This window comes from Orbicella franksi, chromosome 3 (genome assembly GCF_964199315.1).
Source record: "Orbicella franksi chromosome 3, jaOrbFran1.1, whole genome shotgun sequence".
Taxonomy (NCBI): Eukaryota; Metazoa; Cnidaria; class Anthozoa; order Scleractinia; family Merulinidae; genus Orbicella; species Orbicella franksi.
The window spans coordinates 3724805-3746791 of record NC_138147.1 but is presented as its reverse complement, the minus strand read 5'-3'; the positions used below and the strand labels follow the sequence as shown (position 1 = coordinate 3746791).

Sequence of the window (21987 nt, the reverse complement as noted above, 5' to 3'; positions counted from 1 at the left end):
TTTTCTCCAGTCCTACTAAGTCGACCAATCTTAAAAAAAAACATTTCATATCAAATCCATTAAAATGTCAAGTTTTAATAGTAGTTAATTATATACATATTGATTACAGAGTAAACTGAATAAAAACCATATATGAAAACCTCATGACAATTCTTTCAAGAAGAGTCCTTTGTCCATTGTCATAGTGAGATGTGTAATTGAATTTGATTAACACATGAAACTACAAAGATTGAATGAGCAAGCACATCTTAACAGTCAACAGTATTCTCAATGAAGATCGAAATCAGCCAATGAACTTGCTTCTGCCAATACGCAGCACAGTCAAAAGAACTAGGAAACTAACAAGCACTAGCAAGGCTTCTTGATCCTGGCCAAGAGTCTAAAAATTATGATCATCGTCAATGTGGCACAAACACAGGTGGAAACAACGGCTTAAAGAGGTAGCGCCAGGCTTGACTAATATTGAACTTCCATACTATTGCTATGTTAATCTACAAAATGCAATGTTATAAGATTTGTAAGAGCCACAAGATTTATTCAAGAACTTGAAACCTTCACACAGGATAATAAGCTTTAAAAGTTATTTCCCCACTAAGAGAACCCTCAAAACTAATGCTGATAAATAACATTGAAACAGTCCTTTTAAATTCAGTTTCATGTCTTACATGCAAATAAATGGAAACTTACTTAACAAGCTATTTGTTAATGAGCTAAAAATTGTTTCATTGCAGTCCTATTTTGCTTAACATTATATTTGCAAATTTCTCCAGTTAAAAGACCAATCTTTTGTGACCAAAAGGTACATCTAATATAAATCAAATCCTTTCAAGTTTATCAACAAAATGTTAGTGCTGGTAAGTAAAATATTTTATGGCAACATGTTCCACTGCTCTCCATTGTGTCATCTTAAAGTACCACTATTCCCACTAAAGGCTCAATGTTTTTGGTCTTGTCAATCAAAGCATCGATGCCGCCAGAATGTAACAAAGTTTGTGTGAATAGTGCACTGTTTGTGCCTAGTAACGTGGCCTCTTGAAATCTCCATGATCTCTTGAAGGTGGCTCACGTGAGCGTGCAGCAAGTCGATCTCGATCGACCATGTCACGATCACGTTCTCTGTCATTTTCAAACCTTGGCCTCTGAATGATTATTAATTAAAGTTCAATGATATTTTGATTGCAATGTTCATGGGATGATCCGTGAATCCAATGGACAACAGAGAAAATCCAAAAGGAAAGATATCCATGGTGGAAGATGGCAGCAAAAACAGAAAGCAAACATATCATTAGAACAAATCAAAGCAACATTATGGTGCTACTCTAGGTGTATTGCTATTTGACATGTTGAACACAACTTCTTGTACATTGTATCATGTATCCAAAGAAAGTATCATCACTCACTGTGAAGCAGAGTCGCATCACATTTGTCTTAGTTCTTCATGTCATTTTTAAAACACGCTTAACAAATAAATGACGATAGAGTACAAGCCGTGTAACAAAGTTTCTAGATGTATGCATGGACAAGGTAAGTTTTGAACGAAAACAAAACACTGACAAAAGATCCCTTCTTTGCTTTGATGTAACATGCACAAAAAAATCTTGGCCTTTAACATCCCCCCTTGCATAGCTTTCTCATTAGTGTAAAAGAAGACACAAGGCAATAAGATAATGGCGATTTTGAGATTCTCTTCTTTTGGTTCCTGTCTTAATTTAAAATGGCTCTAGACAGTTTTCAAGTTACTACCAAGAATGCCTTTCCTACAAATGGAATAAGCACTGTGCTGTTCTTTGAACTGAAAGCAGTTATTGCCCATATCTTGCTCATTTGGCCAGCTTGAAGCCTATCTTCTGAGAGGTAAGCTTGTTAATAAAACACTATATTAAACAAGTCAATTCTAGATGTGTACCTTACCATACATAAATTTCTTAAGCGATACAAACTTACGCAAATGATTGCAAAGCTCTTTAACTATACTATTCATAACAATGTGGTATTTAGGTCACATTTCTTGCATTTTGCATTGTTTTCTTTGAACAATTTGTAAGACATAAGAGCCTCTTATAAGCTGTCCACTGACTATAAACAGTCTTTTGCAAATAGCATTTCACATTCTGAAATCTAATAGGCAATTGACAAAACATCTCACTCAAATCTATGAAATGGATTGTCTCATCCATCTTGTAGCGTGGCAAAAAGTATTAATAGCACTGTGGCAAAAGCAACAGCTATTGTTTCACTTCTGACCTTGGTTCTTTTTATCAAGTGATAATATGTGATCTTTTCTAATGAAATTTCTGTTAACATCTAGTGTACAAGTATCAATCAACTGCTACATAGAAAACTGTTCTACACACGCGGAACACTTTTTACCCTAATCTATATTGCAGATTATTCAATGCAGATCCTAAAACATTTTAAAGTTACATTTTCAGAATTAAACTTTGTCAGGAGGCTACTTGTCCTCATTTACTACAAAAAGAAGAAATGATTTCTTCTTTGCTGAGACAGACTTCCAGTTGGCAGATTGCATTCCTGGTTTTCCATGAAGCTGTTTTACCATTTCAATCAAGATAAAAAACAGTCCACAATTACTGACGAATATTAAATCCAAAACTTACCCCTCCATTAGGTCGCATGCCAGGTCCCATAGGTCCACGTGGGCCTCCAGGAGGTGGGCCTCCCATAGATGGTGGGCCTCTAGGAGGCATCATTCCTGGGCCCATTCTAGGAGGGTTCATCATGCCTGGCTGACGAGGACCAAAACCTGGTCCACCACGTCCTGATGGTCCACCACGTCCTGATGGTCCACCACGTCCTGGTGGCCCTCCACGTCCAGGCGGCCCTCCACGGCCAGGTGGTCCTCCACGACCAGGTGGTCCTCCACGGCCAGGTGGTCCTCCCCGGCCTGGAGGCCCCCCACGGCCAGGAGGGGGGCCACCTGCACCCATTCCCCAATCTCCACCTGGAGGTCCCTGTTGGCAAGCACAATGTTCTTAAAGAGGCTACAAAACAGTGTGGTCATACAGAGACTGAAATGGTTTCCATTCAGATAGACTGGCTGTAGGTCAGTTTGTCTCAAAATCAGGTCTGCAGTGCTCAGAAATCCTTTGTGAATCATTAAACCATAATTTGGGTAAAAAGGACCATAACCCCAGATTCCTTTTAGAAACTAAGGCACCAAGAAAAATATAGTTTCCAGGTTGCCCATTGGGCTAGTTGGAGCATTGTTTGCTAGCAGAAAAGCCTTTCTTGATAGCTCTACTTCATCTGCAAACTAAAATTCAAGTCCAAAAATGTTACCCACTGGGCATGCGACAGACAAAATCGTAAAGCCTGACAGGAAAATCCAGTAGTCCCTCATTTATGGACAGTATTTTCCTTGTATGCTGTAATTATTGTAATATCAATGGGGCAAAGGATGCATGTAAGCTACCTTAGAAGGCATTCCTGCTGGAAAGTTTGTATCCATTCGTCTTAAAGATTCCTGAAGTCAGATTGAATTGGTGGAAAAAGATAATGCTTCAATTATTTTACTGGATAATAATCGGACACTAACATGGTAACAGACCTCAACCAGTAGACTTAGCACTTAGAAAAACGTATTTCAACTACACTAGTTCAGAGAAAAAGTTGAAGAATGCTAGTTTGAGTACAGTGGAACCCCGTTAATCAGGCCACCAAAGGGCCACAAAAATCTGGCCGTATTAATAGTGTGGCCATGAAAAAGGGGTTCTGTAGATGAGAAAGTAAATAAGAAAGAACTTTTTTCAGGCCAGAATAAAACTGCCATAATAACAGGATGACCATATTAACGGTGGGGTTCCACTGAAACTCATGTGCAGTGCAATGCGAAAACTTCTTCTTGCACTGCAAATAAGCAAGATAAATCAATTCCTGAATTGTTTTTACTATTTAGCTGCTCAAGAGCTGCCCTACCTGCTCATGATTACCTGGTGCATCATGCACAAACAGTATTCTTCAATACTATTATTCAATACATGCATATGCCACATCAGAAATGGTTTATTGGCCAAGCCTAGTTGGTCAAGATGGCTGTATGTTGCATCTCAGTCCATAAAAAGGCCAATATCAAGCTATTATGACCTCAAGCCTGGTCAATAACCTATATATCGCAGAGGTCTGTGGTACACAGTAATGTTAGTCAGTAGCTGACATCTTTAGTTTACAGTGCAACTTCAATTTAATGAACCTCTATTTAATGAAGGCCTCAATTTAACTGACGATATTCTTCGACCCAGTAATAGTAAAATACACATGACAAAGAACCCTGATATAATTAAACCCAGTGATGGCGGATGTATACAAAAATCCCAAAAGATAAAGAAGCTGACCTGCAAGTACATATCTTCTTGTCTATGCCTCTGAAGCTCACGCTGCTGCTGCCTAAATAGCTCCTCCTTACGGCGAAGTTCATCTTCTCTGCGCTGCAGCTCATCCTGGAGACGCATTTCCTCCTGTCTCCTAGTAAACAGTGGACAACAAAAAATTAAACACTGGCAAGGATTTTAAGCAGTGTCCATTTGTTTCATTGTTTTCTTATCAAAACCTCTCTGGTGTAAATGTTGTGGCTCAATTTTACCCTTGGTACAAATCTGTTATTTTCCTTCGTTCTGGTGTACAATAAGATTGTTGTACTGTTACAATGTATTTGAAACAAAGGAAAATACCAAATTGTACCAAAGGTGATATTGGACCACAACAAATATTTATCACACTTTCATGCAAACCAGTCAATCCAATATTTATGACAGGAGAGCTGAATCTATCTCCCTTACCGCATCTCTTGTTGTCTCAACATCTCTTCCTTTTGACGTATCTCTTCAAATCTGCGCAATTCATCTTGACGGCGTTGAATTTCTATAAATGATAAAACCACTTTGTTAGCAACAAAAGAGAATGTTGTTATGGGTTACTTGTACCAGCTTGAAGTTTACATCTCTCAGAAGCCAAAACCTATGCATTAGTTTCTTCAGAAACTTCATACGGTAATTCCAATGTAAGACTCATCACCGAGATGCAGCTATTCCTTAACCAATTCCACTGAGGAGTTATAACATGCAATGTACATCTGATTTTTTTTTTTCGAAGTGTGTGTTTATTTATATTGTTGTTTTCAATTATTATCATAAACTGAGTTGGGTTTTCTACAATTTTATATTACTCCAAGAGTGATCATCACCTAGCTTTCCCTAACAACATCAACACATTTGTCAAGAAGACACATTAAAAGATCAAAAATAATACAAAATGCAATCATATTGACCAGAGGGAAGCAATGCTATGTAGTCATCAAGAACCAGACTTGTTCCTGATTTTTAGGGCAAGAAACATCTTATCACATCTGTGGAATACAGTCTTGTTCAAATCATGGAAGTCGCAAACAGAAAACCAAAATGTGAAAAAATATGATACTATTTGATCATTACATGTGATGCTATAAAGTGGTTTTTACATTCTTTAAGTTTTTAAGGCAAAAAATTGTCACACAGAAACCTTGTCTCATCAGCACAGCCTCATGTTCCTGTATGGCCTGATCCATTTCTGACTCTAATTTCTCCCGAGCTTCCTTGAACTGCTTATCCAGCGCTTCCTTCTGTGCCACTTCCATTTCTTCCAATGCACGCCATCTTTGTGCCCATTCTGACTCAAATGTGTTTGGTGCTACAAAGTGGGGCTGGGCTTCTCTTTCCCTGAAGTACAAATTTTAACCCTGTTCAGTATCTTTTGTCAACTTACAGTGCCAAAACCCAAACCTAAAACATGCTAAGTATTTAGGATTCAGTAGCATCTCTCAGGAGCCAAATGGTATTCATTAGCTTCATCAGAAACTTCATACGGTAATTCCAAAAACAGCAATATCATCATCAAGATGCAATACTCTTTAGATCGTTTGTTACTACAACTAGTTACACTACATAAGTACAGGACTTTGCAGTTCAACATACACATCATCATTTCAAAAGAAGAGTCACAGACATCTCTCTGACTAAAACTTGATTTTCAGTTTAAGACCTGTTGAAGTTACATTACGATGCATGTCTGCATCTGAAGGTTAATAGCACATCAGGTTGGAGCTTTCATCTAGTTGGCATAGCATAATGTGACTAAGAGTAGTACAACTCCTCCCCTTGTCTATCAAAGGGCCTATCATAGCAGTCACCCATTTCAGCCTCAGTTCATTTAAATACACCTGGGTGAAGACAAACACTGTGGGAGTAAAGTGTCTGGAAATCTGTGTTCAGAATCAAGGAGACACCATTCTGTATTTTCTGGGAGAGTACGTTCCCGGACCCCCTTAGAAAATGGCGCCTCCGGCGACGATTGTCAATCGGGGTAGCAATGATACTGAACATTCCTGCAGAGCTAAAATCAAATTCAAATAGGCCAGGATATAAATCAATGCACTGAAGATCCCTGTCCCATGTAGAGGACAAAACCTATGTTTCTGGGAAAATGCAATTTATCTACCAAAGATGGTCATGAATTCTAAATGATTGTGCCCTAGAAGTCAGCTCAATTTCTTACTTTTGAAAGGCAGGATTTCTTTTGATATGTTCATCTGAGATGCCATCCTCATCTTCCGTATGCTCTAACTGTTTAACAGACACAGGACGTGGTATCCTTGCAAGTGGAAAGAAACAGAGACATAAGGCACAATGCAAATATCAGGTTCAAAACAATTTATAATCAAAACCCAGACTCTCAGAAGCCAAAATTTATACACAGGTTTCATGAACCTCATACGGTAATTCCAATTTATACAAATTTCATCACAGAGTCGAGATCCCAAATCACATTGAATTGGAAAATGGGTTAACAATCTTTGCAATCACACACAGTATTGGTGATTTCAATCTCCACAAGGAAACTAACAAAAAAGTTAATGTTCTTTTGAACACAGTTAAACAATGTCGTGATTTTCTGTAGAATTGACAAAAGATAAGCATTTTAATTACCTTCCAAGGAGAAATAATCCATCATTGATTTGTTGTAATGCTTGTTGAGCAGAGTTCTTTCTTGAGAACTCAACAATGCCATATCCTTTTGTTCTTCCCCTATCATCGCAAACAACAACAGCTCGCTCCACGTCACCAAACTGTGAAAATGCTTGATGCAAGAGTTCATTGGTGACTACTGGTCCAAGATTAAGTACTTTAAGAGCAGCGGCATGTGTTGCAAACCGTACCCGCACTGTCCTTCCCATGCGAAATGAACCATCGACTGCTTGCTTGGCAGTTTCTGCATTGAGACGTGTGTCCTGGCAAAAAAAAAAAAATTAACATTTCTTCACCACACAAAAAAGTAGAACTGTGCTAAATGTTAAGTACAGGTGAACACTCACATTCTGGTAAAGCATTCTCTAATTTTGTTTATCAATTGATTTCTATTAATTTTATTTACTATTTATCTCTTTTCACTTTATTTTTTGGTTTGGCCAATGACAATGAATGAAAATTTTGTGGTGAAATATAACTGCAAATAACACTTGGCTAAAATAATGCTGGGTAGAGCCCAGTTATCACTACTGGTACAAGAAGGTGTACATTATAAACACTGAGAAAGCACAAGGATTGAAATATCTTGATCTTTGTGCCTTCATGTATTTATCCACTTCGTGTTTGCACTCAAGTTGCCAACCGTCCTGACCAAACAAGCTTGGTCAGTAACGTATGCACGGTCAATTTGAATTGTTTACACAATGGTTTTCATAATAATGTATGTATTACACATTTTACATATATTATGATACATACTCTAAGTGCCTTCAAAATTATATATTCAGAAGTATGGCTAATATACTAACCATTCTGACAAAGCCAAATCCTTTGTCCTTGTTCACAAACACCTCTGCCACCTCTCCATACTTTTCAAACATTTCTCTCAGTTCGGTTTCTTCACAGTTCAGCAAGTTCCCCACGAAAAGTCTGCATCGACCAGAAAACTTCCTTTCTTTGGATTTAGGTTCCTTGGATTTGTGAGAATTCCAGTTACCCGCATTGTTACCTTTTGAAACCGGTGATTCAGACGGCTTGCGAGGAGGTTTTTCTGGTGCTTTACTGTCTTTTGAACTTGCTGTATTCGATTTAGACGACTCCGACGCGGTGGTCTTCTTCGCGCTGGTTTCCGAGTCTTTCTCCTCGGTTTTTATCGTGATAAGTTCACGAGAGTTCGGTTTTACCGTCTTGTCTTTTGAGTAGGGTGAACTAGACGTTCGCCTAGGCGACCTAGAGCGAGAACGAGTGGCCGGCATGCTACAAAAGTTGACGAGAAACTGGGTGCTTCGAAGAGCCAGACAGCTGTCTCACGAAGATGGCGTCGAACGAAAGAACAAACCACGTGGTGGAACTGACAAGTATCCCAGAGTGCCTTGCGAGGTCACGAGGGTGAAGTTTGCCGAAATGGCCGCGAAGATAGCCTTGAAGTGCGTAATGTAAAACTCGGGCAAATCGAGTGTTTATTTTTTTGATGATTCCGATTTCTCTACTGGCTACGGTTTCAATAAACATTGCCTTTTCTTTTTGTCTAAACAGGATAGCCCCTGTGCTGGAAAACAAAGAACGCGAGGAAGTTTTGGGTCACGAGGTAGACGATCTGAGCGCAAGTGACGACGAGGTTAGAAAAATTTGTCCGAATTAGTGCTAAAGATGCAGACTTGGTGTGACATTAATCTTTTAAGTTCCCTTTTAGAACTGATCGGTCCGTGATTGAAGTCTTTAATTGGTTATTTGTGGATTGTTTAAGCTTGGTTTTCCACGCGATTAACTTGGTATATTGCACTTCCATTTCATACAAACCCGCAATTATGGCATAATAAAGACATATTGTGGACTTCGACACGTGTGCCAAAATACGATGTTTTGGTGACATAACTTATGAAGACGAAAGTAGTAAAGCTGATAGTGACAGAACATGAAATATACCAAGTACTTGTGAAAATAACAAACGTATAAGATGTAATTTGATACACTTAGCTGTGATAAGTCCAGTGAATGTTACGTAACCTTAACAAACACTTAGTACCAACTTCTTTGTAGAGCTAACACAGTTCCACTTAACCCCAATTACAATCTTCCGATTTGAACTTCTAACAAATTCCCTGCCAAGGGCGGAAGATTCCATCAAACTGAAGGGTGATCAAGAAATTTCCGAAGGAGGGTAAGGAGGGGATGGCTTTCTCGAGCAACTAATTGGCACAATGAAATTGAAAGCCAAGTATAACCATTACAAGGCAGAAGAAAGCCTAGGTCCAATTTCCCGAGGCAAGTAAATAATTTTTTGCTCTTGAGCAAGTGAAAATGGAAGTTTCTGAGGACCAGTGGATGAGTGAAACGAGCCTCGGTAGTCTTTTCAGATAATTTCCAATCAAAAACAATGTCAAAACTTGAAACTGCAAGATGGACAAAATATGAGTTGGAAGCAGGGATTTCTTTAAAATCCCAGCATACTTTGTATCTGACACGACATTTGTGACACTGTCCAGTATCTTTCACCAAGTTCAGTACCAGTAAGCTCATTTTGTTATAGTCGACTATCACTGACTATAGACAGTACCCATTAAATGGTGTAGTCGATAAGGTATGAACGTTGTGTGCCTATTGGGCAAGTAATATTTCAGTGGGGCAACTGAAAACTGAAATGAACTGGTCCACTGGGCAACTGGATTTCAAATTTTTTCTCCTACCCTGCATCAGTTGCAAGTTCTGGACTTGTTCTAAAATAGTATAAGCAAGAAGAATTTATTATTTTTGTTTCATTTCATGGTACCACAGAAATAAATTTTCTTCTCTTTACACAGAAAGATAGTGGAGATGAAGGAAAACATGAAAATCTCCTACAGGCAATCAAGTCATTGTCATCCAGTGGAAAGAAGAAGTATGTTTACTTGAAGTCAAAGTTAAATCAAAATACAGTGCTAGCATTAATTTAATTAGTAAAAATAAAGCTGTTTGTATCTTGTGGTTCAAAGGCCTGCTGATTAACTCGAGTTTGGTTAGCAGTTTTCTATTGCTCTAGGATGGAATGCTGGTGCATTAGCCTTGGTAGCACAAGAGTTTTTTTGCATAGGGCATATGAAAACTTAGGGAAGAGCAAACATTTAGGAGGAGGGGAAACAGAGATGAGAGGGAGACACTTGCCTGCAAACCTAAATACAATAGCTGAGCAGTTCCAGAAGATATCCATGACCACTGCAAGGAGTGTTACTTGAAATTCTGAAGTGGATGTTGGATGTGGGTTGCTTCTCCCCTCCTTGATCAGTTATTTGCTCTCACTTCAATGATTGTGGACCCAAAATGCAAAAATGTTTGATAGAAGGTAGCCTACAAATGCAGTCATATTTAAGCTACCCTAAGTCACTCCACTATATTTACCAAATTGCCCCAATATACTTTGTAGCACCAGTTCGTATCCATTTAGTTTATTCCTGAGATTAACTGTGTTGATAACTTATTCTTGTAGTGGTACAAGGTCACATATTTGTATATTTTGCAGTTGTATGGTTATCAATTTTGCTGACATGATAAATATGTTTTTTTAACAGGCAAAGGACATCAGGCCAACGATCAGAGCCAAATAAGACAGTGTCTGAGTTTCATTTAAGTGCTGTTAAAGGTACTTTTTCATGAACACTATCCAGTTTATAAACTGAAGTTCTTGGAGAAAAATTACCTCACCCAATGCTCTCTTGTCCAGAAATAATCCCATCCATGTCACCTTAACCTGATACCAGGGATTAAAATATATATTAGCTCTCAATAGCTTTGGATAAAAATATTTGTTAATTAGCAGACCATGTATCCTTAAAAACCTTTTGTCTGTATTTATATCATCTTCAGCCTTTTCAGTCCAGATCCTTGCAAGAAACGTTTAATAACTCCAAGAAGGCAATCTAGCTCACCTCTGAGACAGATTTTATGTTTTGCTTTGGTGACACAAGTGGTTAATACAGTGTATAAAAAATTATGCTAAATTTACTTAGTCAGTAAATAATCAGTATCTTAGCAAATCACTTCAGATAATTTATCATCTTTCAGGGCTCGCAAAAACACTTGAATTCTAGCTTGCCCTTAGGACAAGTATCTCTCAAATAGTGCTTGCCCTGGGCAAGTCTCAGTTTGCTCTTTTAATGATTTAGTTGATAGACAACTTGCCTGATCCTTTGCCCGGGGGCAAGTGACTATGAAACATTACTTGCCAAGAAGGAAAACCTACTTGTCTCGGACTACCAGAGAGTACTTTTTTTGAGCCCTTATCTATGAAATAAATGCATTAATTAAGCAATAGGTGGTAAGTAGGTTCATGATTTTTATTCCTGCAGATAGCGAGCAACAAGTTGACTTAAATGATCTCATTGGATCTCTGAACAAAAGCAATGAGTATGGCAATCTCAAGAAAAAGTTGGTAATAAAGTAATCTCAGTGCTAAATATTTTATCAATTTTTTACAATAAAAACTTGTTTATATCAGCTCTCTGGAATGGTAAAATGGGAAACAATGGACAGCAGTCCTCATGAGCACTCATACCAATTGACTTAAGGTTACAGTATACCTTCGGGTCGGCAATTTTCTTCAAATTTGGATTTTTGGGTCAAAATAGTGGTCGAAGAATAATCTCTAATTTCTGAAAAAAAAATTTGAAAAAGGCTAAATATTGGCGGAGAAATGGCGGTTTTACATTTTCACCAGAAGTAAAAGTTTACCTCTTGATTGACAGCCCTCTGGCACGTATGCAATCAACGGAGACGATTTTCGCGGGAATTACCTATATGGATGTCACGAATTGACTACTCAGTTGATCAGCATTGTTGTTCTGACAACCCAGCATTTTTGGTATTAGGCGTGTCTCTATTAAGTTAAAAGTAAACATAGACCACGTTTAAACCATGGACCAGTTCGCAAAAGCGAAAACAGCGAAAAGAAAGGTTCTGTAAAAATTTTGGAACTTGACAGCAATAACAGGGATGCTGAGTCTGATATCGACGAATCGTCGGACTCAATGAGACCATTTGAAATATTATCCATGCACAGTTGCCCATACACAGTTGCTCTCTGCGCTTTCTTTTGTTTGTTTCCTTCGCTCAGCCACTCTAGCATTCGTATCCTTTTTAGTCTTCCCCATTTTGCCAGACCAGCTTCAAGAAAAACCGAGCTACAGAAAAATTATCTCTCTGCCTTCGGTTCCTTGAGCGCATTGCTAAATACAAGAGTTTTTTAGAGATTCGCACGTAAATTTCACCAGGAAGTTAATGGTAGTAAACTTTCCCTGCACTGATTGGCTTAGTTATCTGAGAACCCAGTTGAAGGCGTTTGTGGGCGGAGTTTGTTTGCGAAGCATAAAATTTTTCTTAGCGCTGTTTTCTCAAATAAATTTTTTTATTTGAAGCAGACACTTTAAAGAGTTATAACTCAAAGGGATTTTGTTCAATTGCTGTTAAATTTGGACAGTGGCTAGTTTAACATATAAACTACAAAAGTGTGTCTGGGAATTGTTAATTTCGAGATACTTTTTCTTCGAGTGTTATTTTTGTACGATCACTCCACATTTTTTTAATCCTATTTCGAAAATGTTCTGTAACTTTTTACTGCAATTGAATATGCCAAAACGCAGACACGTTTTTTAAGCGCTTTGGGCCCTGAAACCGAGGAAAAAATTAAATTGGCGAAAAACGAAAGTCGCTTTGACTTGTAGCTTTCGAAAGATGATTCGGGCGCTCGCATTTAGTGGTCGTGAAAAATTCAACAATTCATTTTCTTTCAAAATTCTTGGTATAGTTTGATAGTCAGCTCCATAAGCTTTAATTTGATATAGGGGTTTAGGTATCTACAGCTAAAACTGCACGCGCTACATCGCTTGTGCGCGAGACACCCCTGAAGGTATACTGTAACCTTAAGATGGTCTGACTATATGTGGCTAAATTTAATTAATACTTGGATGAACTCTAGACAAATGCAGGCGTAGGCTGTTGCTTCCACTTTGTCGTGGAAAATGTGCACTTGCCAACTAATCTGATACATGTACATAAAGCCCACCAAAAATTGTTCTTGCTTCAAAGGTCAAAAGGTACATATTATAATACATGTAGCTGCACTGTTTAGTTTTTCACGTGTTCATTTATTTCCCCAGAGAGACTAGATCATGATTACATTAGTGAAACAAAACTGTGTATTGATTGACTTTGTAACAAAAAATAACTGGTGCAAATACTTGAAGTAGCTGTTAGTACCTGGGAAAAGCACTCCCTCGATATACTGCAGCGTTCATAACTGCTGCAGCTATTTTTATTACAATGGTTAATTAGTTTTTTCATTCCATCATATTTCAGGACAGTATGCAGAGAAATTCAGGGACTCTTGATGTTCCTTTACCAAAGCCAGAGGCACAGAAAGTAAGTCAAATATATTGTTTAATACCCCCTGATCAAATGCAGCATGCAACAGAGTGAACTTCAGTGCTTCAATCCATAAATCAAAATTAAAAGAGTTATTTTTGCATAATTACCAACATGACAATGCCAATCCAAAATTCATCCTAGAACTTGAAATATTTGCAAGGATGTATAGAAAAGTTTATTTTAATTTATGTGTGTGTTGTCAAAGAACACAATTATAGATAAAAAACCTAAAAGGTTACAAAGTATGATGTTGTTGAAGATATTTTTGCTACTCTAATTCTCCAATCGTTGTTTCTCCAGATTCAACGTACTATCGCATATGGAGAAACCAAGAAAGATATTGAGAGGTGGACACCAACTGTAAAAAAGAACAGAGAGGTAACAAACGTTCAGTTGTTTTGAAATCAGAGATCTGTTCTTTACAAGAATTCTGTCAGCCATTATAAGTGTACATTTTAGTAACAACTCCTCCCTTTGGTAGAGATTGTAATTGTCTGTTTTGATATGTGTTTTCAGGCTGAACATTTGTCATTTCCACTTAAACCATATGAACCACCTGTGCCAACACTGAGAGGTTTAGCATTAAATTTCAAGGTAATAAGTAGTTTCAAAAAGTTGTAGTGTAATAAATGTATAACTGCATCTTAATGTTAGCTTAGTGTGCAAGTTCTCTTAATCTAATGTAATTTGTCTTTAGGAAAAGTAAGTGATGATTTTGCCTATTGGATTTACAAACTCAAGTTGTAAATCATATACAATGTAGATCCAGCATCTGCATAATTTTTTGTGGTTCATCAAAAGCTTGAATATGTTAGGTCATAAGTGTTTTGAGTGAGTTTTCTTCTGTGTTCCAGTTTTTAACCACTTAATTTAACATACATATTATTTTATTTATTTATTTATTTTTTTTTGTACTTGAGCTTGTTGATATTGGCAAATGGTCAGATCTTTATTATCTGTACAACTTTTGAAAGTATTCTCTAAACACCAGTAACTGATTTCAGGACTTCAAATAACGGCTGGTCAACGGACGATGTCCGGTCAAAAATAGGTTTTGTCCTGTCAAATCCTTAGGTGGCCAGACAATTTGTCTGGTCATTTACGCTGGTAAGGAAAAACTTTAGAGTTTCGTGTTTTAAATATTTAAAGGTTCAATATTATTGGCATTCATGAAAAAGGAGGGAAAAAGGCGGATACTTAACTACCAGACCAAGAACTTTTAATGAATGATTCATAATAGTCATAAACTTTCCGGCTATCGTTGCAAATTTTCACACAAATGTGATACTGATTTTGCTGTACCATGTGTTCCATTTTTCCTGCATTGAGATCGATGCTCATGTACAATGAATGCTTTGAAAATTTACTTGTTTCATAAGACATAATCACTGTTTGTCCTGCCAAAAATGGGATATGTCCGAGCAAAAATAGGTTTGACCGAACAATTTACAAAAAGTTGGTGGATTTTGGTTGGTCAAATGGTACAAAACAAGTGACTGGTGGTTTTTTTTCAGTATGAAGTGAGCTACATGTAGACAGCATGGTCTACTGTTATTTCCTAAGTGTATCTTACAGTTGAGGGTCACTGCTTCTGATTGTTAGGAGAGGTTTGTGGATGTTTCAGTTTTGTTGTTGCACGTGGCATAAGGGCAGCCACCCCTTTTACAGAGGGTTGCTCCCCTTATGCCTCATGTGACAACAATGTGTTCTAAGTATATCATGACATTCTCTACCTTGACATATGCATGCTACAGGGCTGACATTAAGAGCTGTAACCCGTAACACCTGTTAGGCTGAGTCAGCTTGATTTTCCCCCGATGCTGTGAGTGAAATTGCCTGTTATTGATAGAATTCAACCACAAAGTAACAAGTTTGCTGCGGGTGTGGAGAATGAGGCTACAGGTGACTTGTAATTTCTATTGTATTTTTAACTGTTTTTAATATGTATCTTATTTTATATATCTTAATAATTCTTGTTTATTAGTTTTTTTAATTCTTAGCAGGACCCCGTTGATAACAGTACTATGTACTGAAGGGTTATCCTGAGGAAATATTCGATTATTATTATTAAAACTTAATGATAGTCCTGCGTACTATCCCATGCTTGATGCTAGGAGCATGGTTTAGCTTTGGGTTGATGATTGGTTAGTTTTTAAATTATTATTTATTTTTTTACCTTCAGCTCATACTAGCTATTACAAAACTACTATGTTAATTGTACAGTTTGGGTGCATGGTGAATACTGATATGTTTCTGTTACTGTATTCTATCAAATTATCGTAACTTCAGCCCCGTACACCTCTGGAGGAAGAAGTTGCTGCCGTCTTGAAAGGAAGTGCTCATGTTCTTGAGCGGAGTAACAAGGAGCTGACAGAGGAAGAAGAGAAAGCATTACTGGCGATGGACTTAGAGGAGGTACCTGTACTGGAACACACTGAAATGAATCACATGCCTTTTAAGAAACTGGTCCAGTCTCTTCCCCATGGGCCGCACTCCTTTTGGTCAGCACCAAGAATCGTGACTTCTGGCCAGACCCGAACATGCGCAGAATTTTCGTTTTGTATTCTCAGCCAATCAGATTTGTCACATTTGATGGAGAGTCCATGAATCGTGGACTTCTGGTGTTGGACTGGCTGAGAGGTTGCAATTCTTGGTGCTGACCAAAAGGAGCGTGGTCTCTGGTGACGAGAATGAAATTGGTCAAATCCAAACTTACTGTCAAAACCCTTCCTAGTTAGGTAATTCTTCTTTCACCCATTCAATTAGAATTGAAATTTGAGGTGGTTTGCTCTTAACCTCAGCGCTCTCAGGACCGAAAGTTTGAATACCTGCACATCCTCACGTAAAGCAGTATGACTAGTGGTCAGGCTTTTAGCCAGAATTTGAAAAGTGGCCGTCCATAATGTGCTATAGGTCCTGCTCAAATGAGTAATTTATAAGGCAGCACATGAAAAGTAAAATAACTTCCTATAGAAAGTGGCCGTCCACAGGATGCCTGGACACCCATCTGGCTTGAAGCCTGCTTGTGGTTCATTTCTTACCAAGTTACATCTCATCTCTTTTTCAGGCAAAGGAGAGGAGACATGAACTTCAGAAGCTGCGAGCACTCCAGTCATATTACGAAACAAAATGTCGCAGGATGAAGAAAATCAAAAGCAAAAAGTATGTTTCCAAGTAAACTTCCAGGTGTGCAATGGAAGGTGTAGGACTCATCTCAACATAACATAAATTTACAGATCAGCATTTAACATTCTGATTCATTGTCAACAAGCTCTTACATGTAGCTAGATGGCCACACAGGCCTCCTGTGGACATCCACTTTAAAAGGAATTTTTGTGTGTGTTACTCTATAAATTGTTAGCATGAGTTGATCCCAGCTAGCCAATTTTGAGCACCCACTTTTCAAAAGCACAAGTCACAATGCATCATCAAGCATAGAGAAGCTTGGAATAAGGAAAATTTACAACATTTTGATGCACTGCCAAACTCTCAATAAAAAGTAAAGGAAATGTTTGTCAGTAAGTAAGGAGAATTAATGATTTGATAATGGGACTGCATTAACTAGAAATATTTGTGTTGTATCTTGATGATGATGATTATGATGATGCAAAGAGGTTGAGCAGTCCAGGTTTTAGCCTTGGCCAGGATCTTAGTGTTGTGATCTTAGGCAATTTACTCTAACAGTGCCTCAATCTCCACCCAGATGTACTACGATTATCAGTTGAGTAAGGAGCGATGGAGCTTTGGTGATGGAGTTTTGGACTTAAAATTACAGTGTTGCCATGGGCAACTTTCCTTGTTTCCAATGGTGACAATATCATTGCCTGCAATTTCACTTGCTTTACTGTCAATGACATCAAAGGCCGAAAAGTTGCCACTGGAAATGGAGCCAGTTACTTGTGACAACACAAGTTGAATGTTAAAACCTGGTCACCTAACTTTCTTTGCACCTTACTCAACTGATAATTATTGTAGTTTAATTGGGCTAAACCTTCTAACTGTGTCAGCTCCTGCAAGATAAGATGTTTTTATGATGAACCATAAAAATCTTAAAACCGATATTGAGAGATAAAAACTTTAGTTCTTGCACTGAGGACAAAATGGTTACACAAGTTTGTGGTGTTTGTACCAGGTATCACCGGGTGAAAAGAAAAGCCGAGAAGCGTGCTGCAGGAAAGATGGCAGGAGAAGATACAAATGAAAATGCTGAGGAGGCTTTAGAAAAAGCTGACAGACTGCGAGCCATGGTGAGAAGTTACCTTTAATTCCATCATTGATCAGATGTAAACTTTTCTCAACTGGCAATAGAACAGTGAAACCTCTCAAGGAGAGTTGTAATGAGTGTCACAAATCTCCCATTGTATTCTTTAAATAACATTATTCCTCTAAGTAGTCTCCTAAATTTTACTATCAGCTGATCTTTTGTTACATGTTTTTCAACCAAGATCTACCAATTGACAAGGCTTAATAGTGGAAAACATTCATTTTGTATGTTGTGTAACCACTTGTTTTGTACTGTTTAGGAACGTGTGTCACTGAAGCATCGCAACACTTCCAAGTGGGCAAAACACCTGATTGCCAAAGGAGGCAAGAATGCAGATGTAAGTTGTTTAGTTGTATTTTACGAATAATTCCTCTCAAAAACCTGATGTTTTCATCTGCTCTTACCTAGATGCTGGTAGATGCACTTTGTTCTTTACAGTCACTTTTTCGGTTGGCTTTCTGGTCCTTGTTTAAAGCGTTGCTCCTGTACCCACTAGCAAATGCATACCCCTAGCACCTTATGAACAGGGCATGGGTGGGCATGGGTCTCACAGTGTCTCTCCCCATCCAGGAGTATAAATGGGTTCTGGCAAAATGTTGGGGCAAGTTGAGAAAATGCTGACCCTTGATAGAACTTGTGTAAAGAAGTAGTTTGTTCCACATCTTCAGGCCAAGAAACTACTGCAGGAACAACTGCGTATTAGCAGAACCTTGACGGAGAAAACTGCAGAGTCAGAAAGTGATGAAGAGATGGAGGCACCTGCACAAGATGGAGGTTTGGAAGATGATGAAGACAAGTCAGACACCTATGGAAGTCTCTTAATGTCCGAGGATAATCCGTGGAAGTTAGACACTGTTGGGATGCTTCATCAAGAGACCTCGTCAAGCCTGGACAATGGTAATTTGTACAGTTAGGTGCTTACGTTGTTAAATTGTGGTCTGAGTTAAGTGGTATGTAAACAGAAATACAGGGTGAGAGCCATTATCATTCCAAATTTTAATCATGACTGTCCCTGAATTTTATGACTCAAATTCCTACTGAAGGAGTACTACAATCGAATAACAATCATTCATTAAATAAATCTGATTGATTCTCTGTGCACTTAAATTTGTTGTCAGCTTGGAGACTGTGCTTGTGGGAGAGTGTTAGTGCGCTCATCTCTGGATCAAGTGGTCCAGGTTTGATCCCTGGCCGTGGATATTGCATTGTGTTATTGGGCAAGACACTTAACTCTCACAGTCCCTTTCTCAATCCAGCTGTGTAAATGGCTACTGACAAATGATGGCATCCCATCCAGTGGAGGGGATTAGAAATACTCCTAGTCACTTCACGCTACAGAAACTGGGATAAGCTCAGGCCTGATGGGCCACTTGACTGGAATGCAGACTTTACCTTTGGAGTGCGAATACTGTATGTGCGGTTCTCACATAATTTTTCCTGGCAGTAAAGGACCAGAGATAATGGCTGAAATTCAGACCATTTTAAAATGTACGAAATAATAGTCTTGGATGGTAATTTTACCAGGACTGGCCTTTTTCCTCATCTACATAACCTGTCGTCATGATTATGGAGTAAGTTTAAGTGGTGTTTATGTCTTATTAGATTCTTCAACTAAGCTCCATCGGCTTGAGGCAATCAGAACAGAGGATGCAGGAAACAAGGATGAAGATTCAGAACATGGTGAAAATGTGGAAGAAGATAGTGAGGAAGAATTTGAATTACAACCTGTCAGTCTCAAAGAGAAAGTGACAAAGAAGTCAAAGAAAACGAATGAAATTGAAGGAAAAAGGAAGAAGAAAAAGCACAAGTCGGAAGGGGATGAATTAGAAGTGACTGCAAAGAAAAGTAAAAAGACTGAAAAAACTAATAAAGACTCTAGAAAGACTGCTAAAGAAGGCAAAAAAGTGGGCATGAAAAGGCTTACTTCTAAATCAAAAGACAAGTTTGAAACTCAAAACGTAACTGAGAACACGATTCTGGATGAATCTGGAAGTGGTGCATGGACTAATTCTGCTGTGGACATTAGTCAAAAAAGTGAAAAGAAAATTAGTCACACAGAACAAAATGGTACAGCTCTTTCAAAAGATATTCGTGTGGATCCAAAGAAAGTCTTCAGGATTGAAGATCATGGACAGGAAGTTGGGGGTGATGAGAGTGAATCACTTCAACAGAAACGAATCGATATTCAACAAGCATTTGCTAATGATGATGTAATGGAAGAATTCGTGAAGGAGAAGAGTGACATCGAGGATGCAGCCAAACCAAAGGATGTAGATCTGAGTCTTCCAGGCTGGGGGACCTGGGCAGGAGTAGGAATTAAGCCATCGGAGAAAAAGAAAAAAGTTTTCACGAAGAAAGCAGACCCCGCCCCACCACGGAAAGACAAGAATTTGTCACATGTGATTATCAACGAAGAGAAGAGCAAGCTTTTTAGTAAGAATCAGGTAAGGAATGGTGTCAGATTGTGAAATCTTAAACCTTTCATGAACAAAGAAAAAATCCCAGACACATGTGCATTGTGGGCCTGTTTTTCGTGAAGACGTTTTGAAACACAGTGATCATTGGTGTCGTTTTCTCAGACATGACTGATACTGGGTGATCATACATGGTAGGGCTCCCGCTGGTCACACTTCTCCCAGCTTTGATTGCATTGCCGATCAATGTATAAAGCAATAGGCCACATTCGTATTCCCGGTATTGGACTGGAACTAGCTTGCAAGTGAGGCTAATGCGGGGACTTTTTTCAAATGCAAATGACATTGATCTCTTTTTAATAAGATTCCCCCGCATGAGCCTCAGTTGCAAGCTAGTTCCAGTCCAGTACCGAGAATACGAATATGGTCCATTGCTGTCAGCCAGGACTGAGTAAATTGTATATCTACACTGGTTAAAATGAAAGCGGAATACCAGTATACCTTTTTAGCTTGGGTGGTTTTCCCATTTCAGACCACGCGATTTCCTTTAGGGAATTGTTCTTTTGTCAATCTAAAAATTATTCATTCATATAAACGCGACACGACAATTGGAAAATTTGGAAGCAAGAATTCTCAATAGTATTATCACATGGTCTGAAATGGATCGAGAAACCTCTAGAATGATTTTTTTTTTGGCCAGAAAAAAAGTAACCCTGACTGGCTGAGATTGTTTGTGTCAAAATTTACAGTGAAGATCACCAACTTCGACAACTTTTTGACGTCTCTTTTTCTCACAGTTATTTGGTGGTTTCCGTTGAAATCCGCAAATTTCATGACCTATGGGAGGCAGGGATGTCAATTGTCATTTCTTACTGTTGGAGCAAAAAATTGGATTGTTATATATTTATTGGTTAAATCTTGTTGTTTTTACGCAGGTTTCTTCTGTCCCACACCCATACGGAAGCCACGTGCAGTTTGAACGGAGCATGCGCAATCCTGTGGGAAAACACTGGAACACAGGCACAACTGTCAATCAGTTGACAAAACCACGTGTCGAGACTCTGATTGGTACAATTATAGAACCCATCAAAGCGACCAAGGAAGTCAAACGAAGGAAACCGGAAGATAGGAAAAACAACAAGAAGGGGAAAGAGTCTTCGGGAATTAAAGTTCATAGTTGACAAGCGTTGTCTTACTGACTGCTGACTTGGGATGCCAATTATCAATAAAATCGTCAAACGTAAAGGAAATTTATTAGCCTATTTCATCCCTAGCTACAATCCCCGACAAACGTCTTGGCACGCTTGTCCACTTTTGTAATATCTGTCAGGGAAATTTATCAGTTCGTCCCCTTCCCCTTTCAATGTTGTTTATCGTTATGAAGTCGTCATTGCTCGTTTGCAACATTATCGGGGTATTGTTCCAAAAATAGCTCCTCAACGCATTTTCGTGCTATCTGATCCAGGTGTGCCAAGGACTTATGTCGTAGACTGTAATCCATTGGTTCTCCTCGCTTTTCTCTCGATATCCCAGTTGTGAATGTGCACAGTTAACCATGACTCCGAAACCCTGAATATAACATCAAACGTTTGTATACTTTGTTTTGAGCTTCCTGTTAACATTTGAAATCTACCCTATATAGATGGTGTAGTTTGCAGGATTTCACAAGCGAGATGGCGGAGCTGTCATGCGAGAAAATTTAGAGATCTGGTTTCGCAAATATACAATGCTACGACAATTTAGTGCTGCGTTTTTTAAAATATCAAAAGGAAGTTGCCAAAATTTCTTTAAATAAGGTAGCTTGTTGGACTTACCACGTTTGAAATGTAGATACTAAGTTAAGTGACGACCAACTTATGATTCAGAGGTGCTATTTATTTATTTATTTATTTATTTA

At 38.4% G+C, this 21987-nt stretch overlaps 2 protein-coding genes across 4 annotated transcripts in view; one reads left to right on the top strand and one right to left on the bottom strand.

The window, feature by feature from the left end:
- LOC145480715 (uncharacterized) overlaps window positions 1–8272 on the bottom strand; it is a 22837-nt gene extending 14565 nt beyond the window's left edge. For 2 of the 3 annotated variants that reach the window (XR_014048536.1, XR_014048535.1), the window contains exons 1-8: window positions 7826–8272; window positions 6978–7279; window positions 6547–6642; window positions 5515–5711; window positions 4797–4878; window positions 4353–4482; window positions 3434–3484; window positions 2619–2972 (exon numbers count right to left, since the gene is read on the bottom strand). Coding sequence is in view for 1 of the 3 variants with exons in the window: in XM_081459029.1 (XP_081315155.1) it covers window positions 1017–1139; window positions 2619–2972; window positions 3434–3484; window positions 4353–4482; window positions 4797–4878; window positions 5515–5711; window positions 6547–6642; window positions 6978–7279; window positions 7826–8272 (1782 nt within the window). In the remaining 2 variants the exon portion in view is untranslated. Of the gene's footprint in view, window positions 1–55; window positions 1140–2618; window positions 2973–3433; window positions 3485–4352; window positions 4483–4796; window positions 4879–5514; window positions 5712–6546; window positions 6643–6977; window positions 7280–7825 lie in introns of those variants that run through there. The other variant, XM_081459029.1, reaches the window with a different exon arrangement.
- Window positions 8271–21987, top strand: LOC145480713 (U3 small nucleolar RNA-associated protein 14 homolog A-like). Its single transcript, XM_081459025.1, has 15 exons — window positions 8271–8443; window positions 8553–8634; window positions 9818–9894; window positions 10562–10632; window positions 11339–11421; window positions 13344–13406; window positions 13713–13790; window positions 13929–14006; window positions 15702–15827; window positions 16480–16574; window positions 17545–17659; window positions 17936–18013; window positions 18345–18573; window positions 19279–20120; window positions 21026–21987. Exons 1-15 carry the CDS (start codon window positions 8271–8273, stop codon window positions 21269–21271), a joined length of 2436 nt encoding a protein of 811 aa, XP_081315151.1. The 3' UTR covers window positions 21272–21987.